The sequence below is a fragment of the Protopterus annectens genome, chromosome 4.part0 (assembly GCF_019279795.1).
Source record: "Protopterus annectens isolate FY-2018-M chromosome 4.part0, PAN1.0, whole genome shotgun sequence".
Classification (NCBI taxonomy): Eukaryota; Metazoa; Chordata; order Ceratodontiformes; family Protopteridae; genus Protopterus; species Protopterus annectens.
This window is the reverse complement of record NC_056733.1, coordinates 1,298,934,903-1,298,952,808: the sequence shown is the minus strand read 5'-3', so window position 1 is coordinate 1,298,952,808 and position 17,906 is coordinate 1,298,934,903. Positions and strand designations below refer to the sequence as shown.

Sequence of the window (17,906 nt, the reverse complement as noted above, 5' to 3'; positions counted from 1 at the left end):
GTCTAAAAATGTTCATTGTCCTCACAAGTGGCAAGTCTGTACCACATTAAGCTCCTCTTCAGAAACTCTGTTTGCCTCATTATTAAGAGTGTCTCTGGATGCTTCATTAACCCTCCTTTTAGAGGGGTAAGCCCTCTTTTCTCTGTAGTCAGTAGTATCTCTCATAATCTTTCTTTGCTTTCTCTCCAGACCAAACTTAAACTTATCAGTGTCTGACAAAATTTTGTTGAAACGTGAGACTGACACTTGTGAGGACAATGAACATTTTTTAGACAACCCACCCCCACTGAGGCACTCAGATCATTTACAGAACCGTGCCCAGTATCTGAATCATATAAACACGATGCCAATGAGAGGGCACACATATCGACAGAGGGGGAGATGGGGGGGATTCATTCCAAGGTCGCCACAATTAGTGGCACAATATCTTACAGTGGAGAACCACATTATTCACTCTATTTTTGGTATCCCCAAAATACATAAAAATGTAAAATTTCCACCATTAGACTAATTGTAGCTGCTAAGGGCTCCAAAACAGAACCACTAGTGTCATATATAGACATCACTTGTAAGACTGTGTTGAGCAATGTTTCACACATTTTAAGGAACTGTTGGCATTGCCTTGATAATATCAGGAATTTAAATTGTGGTGGTGATTTTTGGTTTGTGACTGTAGATGTAGTCAACTTTTTTTCGGTGATACCCCACCATACTGGAATTGATAGCTTTAACAACAGTCTGGCTAAGTACAATGATTTACACCATGTAAAAAGAGGCCTGCTATTGGATTTGTTAGAACTGGTATTATCCAATAATTTCATCTTGTTTGATGGGGAATACTACAAGCAGACGAACGGGGTTGCAATGGGTGCCAGATGTGCACCCATCTATGCAAACCCGGTGTTGGCAGAATGGGAACAGCAACACGTGTCTAATTCTGTCTATATGTCAAAGATCATGACATACCTAAGGTACCTGGATGACATATTGATTTTGTGGAAGGGCTCAAAACAAGAGTTGGAAGATTTTATTGGTTATTTGAGTAACACAACCACGTTTTTAAAATTTACAAGTCACATGGACAGATATAGGATTGAATTTTTAGATATTCTTTTGTACTAAGAGAATGGCCATATACATGTGAACATTTACCATAAAAAAACATACAGCAACTCTTTTTTATATCACGAGAGTTGCCACCCTCAGTTTCAAAAGAAAAATGTGGTTAAGGGTCAAATGATTAGATAGTAAAGGCTTGTTAGTCAGGATGACTGTTTTAAATTTGAACTGCTGAAGCTTATTGACATGTTCATAAATAAAGGATATCCAATGGATTTACTAAGTTAAGTAAGGATGTCAAAATGAGAAGAAGCAGTAATTTTAGACCTATTCTCTTGGATTCCAGTAGAAGGGTTGGTTCATCTAATACCATTGAGATTAATATACTTACTAACAACTCTATGGCAATGGTGCTGGATTATAATTATTGAGGTATGAAAATTAAGAACATTATCCAGACAGTATGGGACAGTGTATTTCCTTCAGACTTAAAAGAAGTATTGGGTCCAAGCCCGAGATTCATTAGTAGTAGGGGTTCCAACTTGAAAGAGCTGTTGGAAAGAGGTGTAGGGACAACTAATAGTAACATCTCACAGATGGGTAAGTGTGGCACATGCAGTATTTGCAAGTTTATTAATGATGGACCTTATGTACACAGACAGTTACAAAAGAACACTAAACTGCCCAGGGTACTGTAATTGCAATACTGACATGGTAGTATAAGTAGCCACCTGTCTATCATCTCCGGCATTTTATGTAGGAATGACCACATGTAAATTAAGGCTACGTATTTTGGAACCCAACAGAGACATAAAAAACAAGAAGCCTACACATGCTTTATTTAACCACAGTAAGATGTGTGGCAACTACAAAAAGTTAATATTTTTTGTTATTGACAGGGTGCCCAAAAAAACATGGGAGGTGATGTTAAAACCTTACTAGAGATGAGAGAATGTCTATGACAGTTGCGCTTCGATGCAACAAAAACACCAGGCATTAATGAAAATGTTTCTATTGCAAGTGTTTTGAAACATAAATCCCAGTTTATTTAACAGATGATTACATGTTTAACTTTCCTTGGACAAAATACTCACCAAAGGGGTTTATATGAAACAGTTTATTAACAATCATTTTTTTCTGTTTTAAGATGTGGTTTTATCACAGTATTTCTTATACTGTCTTTTTTCTTTGCAGCAGGGGCTGGGTTAAGTGGTTAATTGGATAATTGATTTTAATGGATGTTTTTTATATTGGTTGATTGCCTGTTTGGGACTATAAAAGTCCTGATTTTTTTTTAGTGTAACTGACTCTGAAGAAGCCCGGTGTTATGGGTGAAAGCGCTAATTCAGTGATTCTACATAGAAGTGCCCTGGCTTCCTGCCACTCGATGTTAGTTTCCAGTGCCTCTATCAAGCAGTCACTGGAGTAATCCCCAGGGTGAACTTTCTATTTCCCATCCACTCATCAATATTTCTCTTGAAGAGGGCCAGTGAGGTGCTCTGCTTGACATGTATGGGAAGTCTATTTCAGAGCATGGGCAATCTCTGGGTTATGAACCTGTCTCTCCAGCATGTTCTGTTGATTGCGGTAATGAGGTTGAGGTCTGTGGAGCATGTGGTGCAGAGGGATTGGGATTTCTTTAGATGTAGCATTTTGTAACAGAGCAGGGTCAGACATCGCTTTGTAAGTCAGGCAGAGATCGCCTCTTAGTAGACAATATGAGACAGAGAATAGCTGGAGTTTTTTGAGTCTGTCCATGTAGGACATGCGTTTAAGGCCTAGGATCCTCTTCGTGAGGTACCTTTGTGGCCTTTCCAGCTGTTGCATGTGTTTAGTGAGATACATGCCAAATGGGGCAGTATACTCGATGATTGGCCTAATGAGGGAAGAGTAGAGAGATAATGACCTCTTTCTTCCTGGATGCAAAACCCTTGGTAATGAGATGTGCCACATAGAAGAACTTTCTGATCACAGTGGCAATGTGGTGGTCGAAGGAGAGGTTGCTGTCAACCTCTGTTCCCAGATCTCTTATAACGCCTTCAGTGTTCAGTGGGCTCCCATTGATGTGGTAAATTAGTGGGAACTGAGTTTTTCCCAAAGGGGATAACGGCGCATATTTGGCATTAAGCTTAAGGCCATGGTTTCGACACCAGTCATTGGTCTCAGTAAGACCTTTCTGTAGGATGTCTACATCACTTGGGGAGTTAATAATGGCTCCCAACTTGCAGTCATCTGCGAACTTGGTCAGCCGGAGTCCATCTGTGTTGGCCTGGACTTCTGAGACGTGGATGCCAAACTTGAGAGGACCCAGGACCAATCCCTGTGGGACCCCACTCATGACTGGTCATCAGACTGACTTGGATTCCACTGCTTTCACACTGAGTTCTATCTGTGAGCCAATTTGCAATCCACCTAGTGATATAGGGGTTGATGCCTAGTGTGGTGAGTTTATCAATAACTCCTGAGTGAGGAATGGTATCAAAGGCCTTGACCAGATAGGGGTAGGCTGTATGAACTGCCTTGCCCTTATCCACAGCTCTGGTGACTGACTCAAGGAAGTCAACCAGGTTGAGCAGGCATGATCTACTTCTCACAAAACCAAATTGCGTGGGATCTAGAGTTTGGAGATTTCCTATATCCTTGTTAATTAGGTCCATGATGATGTGCTCCATAGCCTTACATATCATTCTTCTCAGGCTAATGGGGTGATAATTCCCAGGGTCTGTTGTCGGTCCCCTTTATGGACGGGGATTACTGTAGCAGTGCACCATTCAGTAGGGACAAAGCCTGAGGTGAGGCTGTAATTGAACAGTGCACACAGATGTGGTGCTAGTTCACTTTGTAGTTCATGTAGAACACAATAAACAGGACATGCTGGAGGGATAGATTCCTGTCCCGGAGACTTCCTATACTCTGGAACAAGCTACCCATCTATGTCAAGCAAAGTTCCTCATTAGCACTCTTCAAGAAAAATCTTGATTAGTGGATAGGAAATAGGAAATACACCTGGGGATCACTTCTGTGGCTCTGCTCGACAGGGGCACAGGAAATTAACTTTCATGGGTGGCGTAAGCCAGGGAACCTTGTTGGCTAGGTTTACTTAGGCCCTTGGGCCGATAGCCTAGTACCTACCTATAAACGCATCCAGGGATATTTAAATCAAAACAAATGGCTGAAGGTGCGAACTGTCTTCTTTTAATAAAAATAATGAAAGAAATAAAACAGAGATAAGCACTTTCGTACTTGACACAGTACTTCTTCAGAGCTAATTAAAATACAATTAAACTCCCTTTTTATAGGGTTTAATGATACAGATCACGTGACTTCAATAAGGGTTTTATAAGAATTAACTTATTTAGCCCTTTTCCTCTAGTTGCTTGTAAGATCATCCATTTAATTTCTAAGCATTCTGTACCAAAGAACACGTACAGAATCCATAGAAATGAAATAGATGACAATCTTACAAGCAACTAGAGGGAAAGGGTTAAGTGAGTTCATGCCCATTAAACCCTTATTGAAGTCACGTGATCTGTATCATTAAACCCAATAAAAAGGGAGTTTAATTGTGTTTTAATTAGATCTGAAGAAGTACTGTATCAAGTACGAAAGCGCTTATCTCTGTTTTATTTCTTTCATTATTTTTATTAAAAGAAGACAGTTTGCACCTTCAGCCATTTGCTTGTTTTGATTCACATATTTTATTCATATTTGCTCTTATTTCTGCTATTTTACATCCAGGGATATTGTTGGGTCTCATGGAAGCTGTATTCTTGGCCTTGGACAATGCAGCTTTAACCTGTGCTGCAGTAATGCTGGGTTCCTGGCATTCCTCCTGTATTGTAATTGGTTCTTTGGGTGGGGGCTAAAGTTGGCACTGAATCTGTCAGCCAGTATGTTGGCAATATCTGCTGGCTCAGTATAGGAGGTACCATTGTGCAGTAACTTAGAGAAAACCTAGGTATTGCAATGGAGATTCCTGATATAACTATAGAAGGCTTTGTGGTTATTTTTAGTATCTGCCACAATTCTGCCTTCATAACTGGCTTTAGAGGTTTTCATGAGGTATGTCAACTTTCTTTTGAGGCTAATATGGGAATTTTTCCAGTCTTGGGACCTCACCTTTTTCTGCAACAGTTTCTTCCTTCTGTTGTAGAGTTTATTAATGGCAGGAGACCACCAGATTGGCTTCGCTTTTTTTAGAGGAGAGCGTCTTGGTTCGGTTGGGTATGGCTAGTTCCATGCATTTATGTACGTGTTCGTATAGTGCATTGGTGTTTGCTTCAGCAGTCATGCATCTATTTTCCATTGACATGGGTGCTGTGAAGTTAGCCACCTCTGTTTTTAGGACCCCAAAGTCAGCTTTGGAGAAGTTTTTCATGGTGGTTACCTTTGTGGGGTGTGTGGGTGAGATGTGGATTTCCATGGTGATTAGTTTGTGATCGAATCTAACCAGGGAGGAATTGACTATTAGTGTAGAGCAAAGGTTGCCCATGTTAGTAATAACCAGGTCAAGGATGTTGCTTTCTCTAGTGGGGGAAAGAATGAGCTGGGCCAGGGCATTGGAACTGATGAATTCCAGAAAACATTGTCCCAGTGTATTGGTGCGTGAGTAGTTTTCCCAGTTGATGGAGGGGTAGTTGGAGTCACCTATTACGAGAGTGTTGGGATGGACCCTAATAATTTCCAGGGTGCTTAGGAACATGGAGTGAGAGTCTTGGGACATGGTTGGGGACCTATAGCAGGCTACTATCTGAATTGCCGTCTTACCCAATATTAGTTGCACCTGAAGCATCTCAGATGAGTTATGCTGGGCTACTAGTCTGAAGGTGTGCATATCCTTTATGAATGTGGAGACACCACTGCCTTTGGAGCTTCAGTCCATGTTCTGGGGCAGAAAGGTGTGGAATGAAATCGCTATTCCAACCAAAAAAAACAAAAAAAAAAACAGTTAACACTTCCAAACACAAACACACGTACCTGAACCCTAATTGTACCCCCCCCCCACAAAAAACAGTAAACAACTGAAAACACATATGCATGTAACCCAACCATACATCTAATGGGAAAAAAAAGTAAACATTTTAAAACATATGCACTTACCTTAACCCGCATCCTAACCCTAAGGTCAGTAACTCTTGCACATTTACGTAAACAGTTCCAAACACATACACACTTACCTTAACCCTAATTCTACCCCCCCAAAACAAAAGTAAACAGCTGAAAACACATACACACGTAACTCAACCATACATGTAACGCAAAAAATAAAACAGTAAACACTTTCATACATATGCACTTGCGTTAACCCGCACCCTAACCCTAAGGTCAGTAACGGCTGCACATTCACACTCGGGAGCTATACTGGACAAGGGACCGCACTACAGTGCAGAACACAGCAAAGCAACGAAGCAGTCAAGCGACTTCTTTCCCAGGGAAAGAATTTGCTGAACAGTCATTTCGCTGTTTTGCCTGTTGCTCTATGTGTTGACAAAAACGCATAAGACAAAATGCATTTTCGTGGTTCTAATAGGAACCCAGAATAAGTTATAACCTGGTAGGGGTGCTTTCTGCTGCTTTAAAAATGGTCTCTGTTACAGCACAAATGTCTGTGTTCTTCATTTTGAGGAGTGCTTCTAGAAGTGCATTTTGAGATTTAGACTTCTAGCGCTGAGCAGCATGACCCTCAGATTGCATTTATTTATAGCGGTTATGGTGGTAATTTGGTCTTTGGAACATCACCTAAAAAAGGCACTATAGGGGTGGCAAGAGCCTTAGGTAGTATCTGGAAACCCATGGATAACAGCTGCAGGCCATCTCTCAAAGATGTAATGTTACAGGAAATACCTTTTGCTTTCTCTGTTAGCATCTGTAAAAAAATATTTGTGTTGCATCATCAACATTTATTGGACAAGTTTAGTCATCATTAAGCCTATTCACATGTGTGAATGTCTTCAAGTCTTGGCTCTGTGGATAATTATTTGAGCAATATAGAAATTTGTTGTATAGTCATCATTGCAAATAGTGTGTGTGTGTGTGTGTGTGTGTGTGTGTGTGTGTGTGTGTGTATAGACACACACACATATCTATAAATATATATATATATATATATATATATATATATATATATATATATATATATGGGTGTGTGTGTGTATATATATATATATATATATATATATATATATATATATATATATATATATATATATATATATATATATATATATATATATATATATATATATATATATATATATACCTCATAATATACAGTGGTATGTGAGAAGAAGGTTCCACACACCCAATGTATGTGATTCCTCATAAAACAGCAAAATTAACATAAAATGGTTATTGCAAATCATAAAGCGAAAACAAATAATTAATTGCAGTTCTCTTAAGTTGTGCGTTACCTGCTTCCTGATGTCTGTAAGGCCATGCATTTCTGGAGGGTCAAAGGAAATTATTCTGCGTAGATTGTTGGTATTTGCCATCTCACACACATAATTATGGTATATGCCGGAGCCTTTAACTAAGTATTTTAGAACTAACTACATTTATCAAAGTGAATTTTTTATCAGTTATGCTGTCATATATTTACATCTGAAACTTTGGAATGCACAGCATGAATGTGAGTAACCAGTGTTGTGTAGACTTTGATATTGTTCTATTTGTTACAGAACTTTCTTTTTTATCACCATTTTTTCAAGTTGGCTATAGCTGCATCTTTGTTTTTAATTTTTTTCAGTCTCATCTCTTCTTGTTTGGCAACCCATCCTCAAACTCTGGTAGGGAAAATTCACACAGAAGGGAAGGGTACTTACCTGTCAATGTTATGTTGGGATATTGACCAAGGTAGCTGCAATGAATTAGGAAAGAACAATCACAAGTATCATTTAGGAGGGAGGATTTATGGCTTGAGATGATGTAGCAGGTATTGGACTCAGAGTTTCTGACAGCAACAGAAAACCAGGAAATTAAATAAAATAACATGAAAACTATTCTAATGTTTAGCTTCTCTTTCAGGATGAAATCAGTTCTGTTTCCCAGTGTGTGATCTGCAGATTTATTCTTACAAGCCAGCCATCCTTTGCTTGCAGTATGCTGTTGTAGTGTTTCACATTAGTCCCTAAGTAGCTCAGTATGTTTTTTAGGATATGAAGAGGAGCTGTGGAGAGAAGAGGTATGCATAGTAGAGTGCTGTCTGGTATGATCATTGTGCAGTTTGAGCTGAAAGGATTGACTACTTTCTTTTTTAACATGGGCAGATATGTTTCAGTTCCCTAGTGTGTCTCAGATATCCATCTGAGGCACCTAATGACTGTAGGACATCAGAGGAATAAAAATCCATACTAGATTTGGTCTAGGCAGACATAATCCCCATGCCAAATGCTGCATGTGCGTTCAGGTGCATGCAGATAGAATTATTGTTTGTGAGTTTTAGAATTTATTATTTACAGTTTCCATTCAATAGGTTAGTTTCCAGGAAAGTTTTAAAATAAATCATAAACATATTCAATGATAGAAACACATATTTACATTAAATACCTTTTCTTCTGTCTTTTAGGCTACAGAAAGTGAAATGGGAGATGTTGACTTAAGAGGTCTCCAGGAAACAGCTGTGGACTCTGAAGAAGAGGAGGAGGAAGATGAAGATATTGACAGACATTCTGATACTTTGGTGGGACGAGATGTTGTACGTGAATGCCTGGAAAGAGATCATGCTGATAGAACAGATGATGATATTGGTAAGTGTGACTTCTTGCTGTAGTCCTGATGTACACCAGGCTTTTTAACCATTTATTCTTTTTTTAACTACTGGCTGTTTATAACTAAAAACGGACAACTGATGTTTTCAGCATCAGAGCCATGCCTTTTAAGGCACACACTACTTTCTTTTACAAAAGGATGCTTTACCTCAAAAAAAAGTAGAACAGCATATTTACCATCTACAAGGAAATTAGATGCAACACTATCTTACATACATGCGGCGCATTCATTTACTTTATTACTACTATCTTACATGTAGCAGGCTGTCCACTTCAGATAGAAGCAGTCACTGAAAGCAGCATTCACTCATCATTAACAGGCTTCCCCAAAGCTCAGATGCCTTCCCTAACCCCGTAATGTACCATGCTTCCCTTTCCTCCCCAGATCTCAATTGCCAGTGGAAATGAATTGTATGGCGAACCTCTGGTGAGAGCTTGTTTTTGATGTTTTCGTAACTTTTTGAAGTGACACACGTGCCTTTTTGTAACTACTTTTCACCATTTATTATTTAGTGCAACTAGTATTTTTTGAAACAGTTATTTGCTGCTTTGTTTTTTTCCTAGATAGCATTAATCAAAGTAAAAACCCGGGTAATATTGTTACTGCCGTTTTCCAGGACTTGTCAAAAGCCTTCACATGGTCTCATCAACCACTCCTCCAAAGACTAAGTCTTATAGGTCTCACAACTCCCTTATCTAGCTGGTTCTTCAGCTGCCCAAACAATCACATTCAGTCTGTAAAATGGAATGACTCCCACTTCCAGTCACTACAGGTGTCCTCCAAGGCTCCATACTTGGGGTAATACTTTGCAATATCTTTGTTAATTACATGCACAAGGAATGAAAACTCACCACAATACAACATACTGATGACTATGCTTTAGTTTGCTCATCCCCAAATCTTCCCACCTTAGAAACCATCATACAGGAAGCTTTCACCTCTATAAGAAACTGGCTGAATCATTCTCAATTGCTTTTAAAAACAAACTAATTGTGTTTCTTCCCAAAAGCATAAATCAAAACAACACTGTCTTTGATATTATCTTTTCAAACATAAAAATGGAAAACATCACTAACACAAAATTAAAGAGTTGTTACTGATAACAATTTAAAGTTTGATCTGCACATTGACCATGCAGTCAGAATGACAGCCTACAAACTAGGCTGTCTTTACAGAGAAAGCAGCTGCTAAGTGATCATAGTAAAAAAGGGCTGCCACCTCCCTTCTCCTTCCTACCATCCAGTATGCCTCGACAATATTCATAAATCATAAACATACAGATATTATATTCATAAAGTAGCAGAAAGTATTCTAAGAACTAAGCCAATACGAGAATGGAGAAAGGAGATTCTGCCTATAGGAATGACTGAAATTACGGATACAGACAATAGAACTTATTTCGGTTGCAGGTGAGAGATTGCCTTCCCTGTCAAGGATTGATATCAGAATATTGGCAAAGAGAAAGAAATAAGGGGTCCTAAAAGAAAAACCAGCACTGGTACAGTTTTTAGTAGAATCTAGAACAGAAGTTCCACATTATCTAGCCTACCTACAACTAATAACAGTACATCAAATCATTTACAAACCCTCAGATTACCCAGCCCTTTCTTCTGTCTTAACCCACTATCACCCAAACAGGCCACTCAGATCTGAACATCAACTTCTCCTGCAAGCAGACAAACCAAAACTACCAGCTGGTGACATGCTTTACTCCTTTTCTGTTGCCAAGCTATGGAATTCTCTCCCAATAGGTATCAGAATCTCCAATAATATCTCCTTCTTCAAAAATCTGTGTGGCAACACCTCTCCAACCTTTGGCAATACAGGTGTCTCAGTTCTCATCCATCCATAACCTGATTCCCCACACCATAAGTCATATTCACCTTAAATGACATTGTCAGCTATTCAAATATTCCTTTATCACTAGTTAAATTACATATAAGTTGTTTATCTATGCCTTACCATCTTGCGATGCCTTGCTATCAGGTAATAAATCAATTACACATTCACTGCCCTGCAATACTGTGCTGGCTGCTACTGTTAAGAGTACCTTGTAAATATTTCTTTATGACTGCTTTTATCACTATATTATCTCTAAATGTACAATTATAAGTTGCCATTAAGAAATGAATAATTAGTAGATCATATAAAATATTGCATGATAACTATAAGAATCATCAGAGGAGGTTAGAAGGGACTAGGAATAGAGAATGTATAAGCAATTCACAAAGAAACAGTGAGGGGCATATGTATGTCTCCCAAATATTCAACAAAGTATGGAAAATTTAAGATCTTTGCTTGAAAGTGTTTACATTGGTATTTTTATACCCCAAGTAATGTTGGAGTTGTGATGGGGAAGAAAGAGGTAACTGGGAACATGTTTTCTGGGAGTCTAATGAATTAGCAGACTAAAGATTCCCTGCAGACTGCTCTCTCAGAGATGCTAGGTGAGCAAATTGGTGTAATTAAGGAAATGATTTTTTTGAGCTTTGATAGAGAATCAGAATTGCCTAGACATAGTAAGGCCTTGCTGAGTCTAATTATGATGGCTGCTAAAAAAGCAATTACTAGAAAATGGAAATCAAAGTCTAAACCAACCTTACTAAAGTAGTGAAGATAGTAACAGAGGTAAAACAACTGGAATTGGGATCTTTAGAAAAGGGTAGGAGCAAATTCCATTGAAAAAAATGGGAAGTGTGGGATCAATACATACAGAAGAAAGAGGTTTAAAAGAAGGCAGGAACTGAATAAACTATGTAATGGTTGACTGACAATGACTGGATATATTATAAGTGATGTATGATGTTTGCGGCTAAAATTGTGCCAGCATGGTTTGTAATGTATAATGTTTGCAACTGAAATTGTGTTGGCATGGTTTATTTTCATTTATATAAATGTAAGATTGCCTGTGTCATACGTGATAATTTAATAAAGATTTTTCTTTGTTTAAAAAAAACATTCATAAATATCAACTCTTCCACCAAACATATACTAGAAATTACCTACATCAAAATTAGAAAATTGGCCTGCAGCCTCCCAACTGCTCCCACCACTGTATGGCACTGAAGACCCTTGACTGGCTTGAACTTACTCAATATGTTATCCTTTCCCAGCTACACAAGTGCACAAAATACTTCATCACCCACTTAAAACACACTCAGTGTCAAATCTCTTCCAATGGCATGTACCATATAGAACCCTAAGATTCACAGAACTTAAACTTACTGTTTCTAATAAATTAAATGATTATTGTGGTGACTCAATGTTCTCTTCTGACATCTCCAAGGCATGGAACAAACTTCTAAACTATATCAGGCTTTTAGATAACCTGCAATGATTCAAATCTGCCCTAAAATATCACCTGGCAAATAATAAACTATTCAACTGTACCACACCAACAGTTCGAAGCATGCTGTTCTACCTCTTGTCCTCTATGGATACTATACAAGTGTATTAATACAGTGTTTTTGATTTTACTGACAATATCTTGAAAACATGTATTTCCGTAATGTGATATGCTTTTCAGATAATGTTTGTTGACTATTTGCTTTAAAATACTTTTTGCAAATAATGATGTTGAGTTGTCAATCTCGCCTTCATTCTTGCTGGATGGGTTCGGAGCCGAACCTCGGCTCCGACTCGGCCTATACTAAAGCTCGAGAGCTAATTTTACCGGCTCGAGGCAACCCTATATCCCATGATGCTAGGCGGTAACTACCCAGATCTCGCTTTGCGCTTAGCTAGCGAGGTGCTCTTTTTACCGGCTCACAGGTCAGTGATAAGATTTTAGAAAAATTCTAGTTTTTCTACTTAGTTTTCCTATTATTTTGTATAAAAAGGCTAGTTTTACTGTTATTACAACCTTTTAGTTGAGAATAGTCCTATTTTTTATCCCTTATCCCAGTTACACTCCCCACCCTAGGTTAGGCCTTAGGCCCTTCCGTTTTCTCTCAAGTCCCCTCACAGGGATTCTTAGCTGTGTGTGTGTACTTTTAGTATCCCTGTCTGTTTGAGTGTGTGTGTGGATTCTACTTTAGAATCTTGTTTTTTCTTTTCGACAGCAATATGTTGAAAGACACTAAGGTCTCAGGCTTCAAGAAGTGTGACTCGTGCTGTCAGAAGATGTCGCTGACAGACGGTCACACTTCTTGTGTTTATTGCCTGGGACCCCTGCACCTGCAGGACTCTTGTTCTGTGTGCCATGCATTCAGCCCAGGAGTCCTGCAGGAGCGCAGGAATAAGTTGATCTTGAGGGGCTTGTTAAAGCCCGTAGGTTCCCCGGCTAAGTCCGTGCCGGGTAAGCCTTCGAAGCCATCCAAACCGTCGGCTCCATGCTCCAAGCCTTCGGATGGTGGCTCACCTTCTGCGACACGATCGGCTCCGGCTGGAGCAGATACATCTGTATCGCAGCTTCTTGTATCGGCTCCGGCCGGAGCCGATGCTTCCAAGACTTAATATTCACAGTCGGCTCCGGCTGGAGACGACGTGTCTACCGCTCCATCGGCTCCACCAATCTCAATGCCCTCCACATGTAAGAGGTCCAGATCTCCATCTCTGGAATCTATCCATTCGGCTCCGAGATCACCTTTACTCTCGGAGCAGAGCCATCGGAGCCATTGCTCTCGGTCTTCCAGGCTTTCCGACCATGACCTTGAGAAGGTGGTTAGCTGACTGTTAAATTCTCAGGCACTAGCCCAAATGCTTCATAGCCCGTCTCATCAGACAGCGGCTATATCCATACAACCTACTATTCCTCCTTCGACTCTGCCCCAGTGTTCGGAGCCGGAGCTCCTCGGAGCCACGACCGTTGTGACGTCAGAGCCGATACCTCCCCCTTCAGCTCCTTCGTCTGCTCCGATGTCGTCCATGGTGCCTTCCTTGGAGGGATCTGGGCGCTTGGACTCTCTCGCCGGCTCCGAGGGGGCAAGTGGCATTGGACCCTTGTCCGACCCCGTTCTCCCTCTCGGAGCGTCGGCGCTGGTGAGTTCGGCCCCGACATCGGCTTCGGAGCCATCCCTGTCGCTGCCGGCTGGGGTTCCTAGTTCTTCGGAGCGGGAGCCCTCTGGCCTGCCTGATAGGGGCGCCTTCGAGGTCATGAGGAGCATACTGGCCCCAGTGCCTGCTCTACAGTCAGCTCCATCGCTCCTCCCACTGTAGTGCCTGCTGAGGTCCCTTCCCACTCTCTCGCCCCCGGCCGTGAAGATCCAACACCTCAGGTTCCCCCAGTGGGAATATCCTCCTCTTCTTAGGTTTCTCCTGATCCGTCAGGTGAACCCCCGTGTAAGTGGACATGTAAGAGGAAGCATGTGGACTCCCCTGAGTCCGTCACATCTAATACTGACTTGGATGAGTCGGAAGGATCCCCAAGGTCCCCCTCTGAGGATGTCTCCTTTTCTGAAATCCTTAAACAGAGGGGGAACTGGTCTTCCCTTAATCCTTCCGAGGACGAGTTGGTTTACCTGGAGGCTTTTGGTTCTCGACCCTCCACCTCCTGGGTGTCTCCGCCCTTCGACCCCCTTATGGAAGTGGTGGCATGGAAGGCGTGGACGGCCCCTGATTCGATGGAACTTACCCCACGGAGGCCTTCCAAATTTATAACAGCCCCTTCGAATAAGCAATTTTTATCTAAAGGTGTCCCAGTTGATGCCATGGTGGTGGTGGCAGCCACCAAGAAGGAACTGGCTGATCCTTCAGTGCCTATCCATCTGCCTAACAAGGAATCTAGGACAATGGATAGGTACAGCAAGCGGATGTTTTCATCAGCGACCTTTGCCATGCGGTCACTGACTTACTTATGTCACTTCACCCATCTTCAAAGAGACATTCTCAAAGAACTGGGTGAGGTTCTACAGGATCCATCAACTGCTGGGTCTCAAGACAAAATTAACTCACAGCTAGGAACCCTGCATTCCATTGTCAACTCCTCCATGCGGCTTATTTCCTACGCAGCCGATGGAGCTAGTAGGGCCGCAGGCACAGGTGTGGCTTTAAGGCGTCACGCCTGGATGCGGCTTTGCAACTTTGCAGACCCCTTCAAGGTGTCCTTCACTAACTCCCCCTTTGATGGTTCAGCGTTGTTTGGACCTCAAGTGAAAGATACTTTGACCAGATACGAACAGGATGGCAAGACTCTTTCTGCCGTAGGAGTCCATTTTTCAATCCCATCTAGACCATATCCTAAGGGTCAAAAGGGTTTAAAAATGTGGTTCTGCAAATCGCAAGGAGTCACGCCTGACACAAGAGGTCAGTTCCCCCCTAGAGGCAGAGGGGGGAACAACAACAGATGCTGTCCGAGAGGCAGAGGGGGTCCGCAGAATCAGGGTAGCAGAGAAACCCTCTCTGACAAACCCTTCCAGCATCCCTGAGGTGCTGCCCGACTGTCCACCTTCGGAGGCAGTCGGGGGAAGATTATCGCTGTACCCACAAGCCTGGCTCTCCCTCACTCAAGACAAATGGGTGCAGTCGATCATATCCGAGGGTTACAAAATCCCCTTTATCCAAACCCCAACTGTTCAAATACATTCTCTCCCAGACGTCCCACCCGGTCTAAGGGAACAAGCAGCAATAGAAATATCAAAGCTGCTAAAAAAGAGAGCCATCCAGCCATTCCCAGCAGACCAACTAGGATCCGGAGTCTACTCAAAGTTCTTTTTGGTACCAAAAAAAACAGGGGACTGGAGGCCAATATTGGATCTCAGCAAACTAAACAAGTTTGTAAAGAGAACGAGGTTCCAGATGGTCATGCTACAGTCCATTCTACCCCTTCTGGGCAAGGACATTTGGATGTGCTCAGTGGACCTTCAGGATGCGTACTATCACATCAAAATACACAGGCGCTCCAGAAGGTTTCTCCTCTTCCGGCTGGGGGCCAGTCACTACCAGTTCAGAGCCCTGCCCTTTGGTCTCACTACAGCCCCCTGAGTGTTCACCAAATGTATGGCAGCGGTTACGGCTCACCTGAGACGTCAAGGATTCCAGGTGTTTTCTTATCTAGACGACTGGCTCCTCACTGCCACCACCAGGCGTCAACTTCTTCTAGCCAGAGATTACACCATTCACATATGCAAAGGGGCTAGGCATCTCTATAAATTTCGAAAAATCTGCCTTGTCGCCTTGTCAGTCTATTACCTTCATAGGCGCCACCTTGGACACAGTTCAGCTCTCAGCAAGGTTAACAGAGCAGAGGGTCTTAGATATTCAAAATCATGTTCACGTTCTCCTTCAGAGCAACAAAATTCAGGCCAGGTATGTTCTGAAATTATTAGGTCTCATGGCGGCAGCCATCACGCTTCTTCCCCTTGCCCGCTTTTACATGCAGCTTCTTCAGTGGATGGTTTTCTTCCAGTGGTCCTTCCAACAGCTCCCTATGACACACAAGATCTTAATAACTCTATCTTGCAAGAAACATCTGTCTTAGTGGATGGTCTCCCCCTCAAGTCCATCAAAGGAGACCATTTACTCCTCCCCCCCCCCCGGTCGCCACGGTCACATCGGACGCCTCTTTGATCGGGTGTGGGGGGGGGCATTTTCAGGGCAGGACAGTCCATGGCACATGGCAACCTTTCGAATGCCACTTGCACATAAACGTCCTGAAGATGAGAGCAGTGCTTTTCACGTTGCAAGCCCTCCAAGACTCTCTTCCCCTGGGGACTATTGCAATTCAAATGGACAATATGTCCGTAGTATGGTATATCAACAAGCAGGGCGGAACCAAGTCCTATCTCCTGTGTCGAGAAGCACTCAGACTCTGGCAATGGGCGATCTCTTCTCGGCGGTTTCTGATAGCAACACATATCCCCGGGAAGTCCAACGTCATAGCGGACAGGCTGAGCAGAGCTATTCTCATGCCCCACCAGTGGTCTCTCAAGCAATCGGTGGCGGCGGAAATTTTTCGGAAGTGGGGGTTTCCTTGCTGCGATCTTTTTGCAACACGACAAAACAGCAAGTGCCTCGACTTCTTCATTCTCTTCCCCCTTCCAGGCTATCCCCCCCAGAGACGCTGTAGTCCACGATTGGCCTCGCGGACTTCTATACGCTTTTCCCCCTTTCCATTAATCACACAGATAATTCGGAAAGCTACCGCCTTGAGAGCCAAGATAATTCTCATTGCCCCTTATTGGCCTCGGCAGATATGGTTCCCGTTCCTGCATCATTATCTTTTGGAGCAGCCTTGGCATCTGGATCCAGTGCCAGATCTTTTGGCCCATCAGTCAGGGCAGCTGCACCAATCACTCCAATCTCTCAACCTCACAGCTTGGTTGCTCCACTTCCGTCCCTAGCCAGGCTTCCAATGATTTCAAATTCTGTCTGGGATATTATCGTAGCTTCCCTTAAGTCTTCCACCAGAAGGATCTATGCTAGTAAATGGCAAAGTTTTTCCTTCTGGGCAAAGGCTAGGAGTATAGATCCCTTCACTGCTCCAATACACTCGGTCTTAGATTTCCTAGCTGAAATTTTTCATTCAGGATCTTCATCCTCCACAGTAAAAGTTCAGTTAGCAGCCATTTCAAATTTTCACATAGGCCTGTTGGACTCCAGCATCATGTCCCATAAACTTTGCAAAGCATTCCTCAGATGTATCTGTTTACTCAAGCCCCCGATCAAAGACCCTCCACCACAGTGGGATTTAAACTTAGTTTTAACATCCTTGATTCTCCCTCCCTTTGAACCTACGGCTTCCTGTTCATTGAAGTTACTTTCCTGGAAGACACTCTTCCTAGTCGCCCTTAAATCTGCTAGGAGAGTATCTGAACTTCATGCCCTTAGCATTCGTCCTCCTTATTTAATTTTCCACAAAGACAGAGTTTCTCTAAGAACTAACCCGTCTTTTTTACCCAAGGTGGCTTCTCAGGCAAATTTAAATCAATCTATTGATCTTCCAGTTTTCTTCCCTAATCATTCAAACAGGGCGGAGCAAAAACTGCATTGCCTGGACGTTCATCATCAGCTCCGCTACTATCTGGACAGAACTAAACAAATCAGGAAATCTGATCAACTTTTTTTTATCTTATGCAGAAAGTAAAAAGGGCCTTCCGGTACCCAAAGTAACCCTGTCTAGGTGGCTGTCTTCTGTGATTACC

At 42.0% G+C, this 17,906-nt stretch overlaps 1 protein-coding gene across 1 annotated transcript in view; it reads left to right on the top strand.

Moving 5' to 3' along the window:
• LOC122799847 (rap guanine nucleotide exchange factor 6-like) overlaps positions 1–17,906 on the top strand; it is a 1,724,571-nt gene that overhangs the window by 701,668 nt on the left and 1,004,997 nt on the right. The window contains exon 3 of the mRNA XM_044069180.1: positions 8,624–8,804. Coding sequence (XP_043925115.1) covers positions 8,624–8,804 — 181 coding nt within the window. The remainder of the gene's footprint in view (positions 1–8,623; positions 8,805–17,906) is intronic.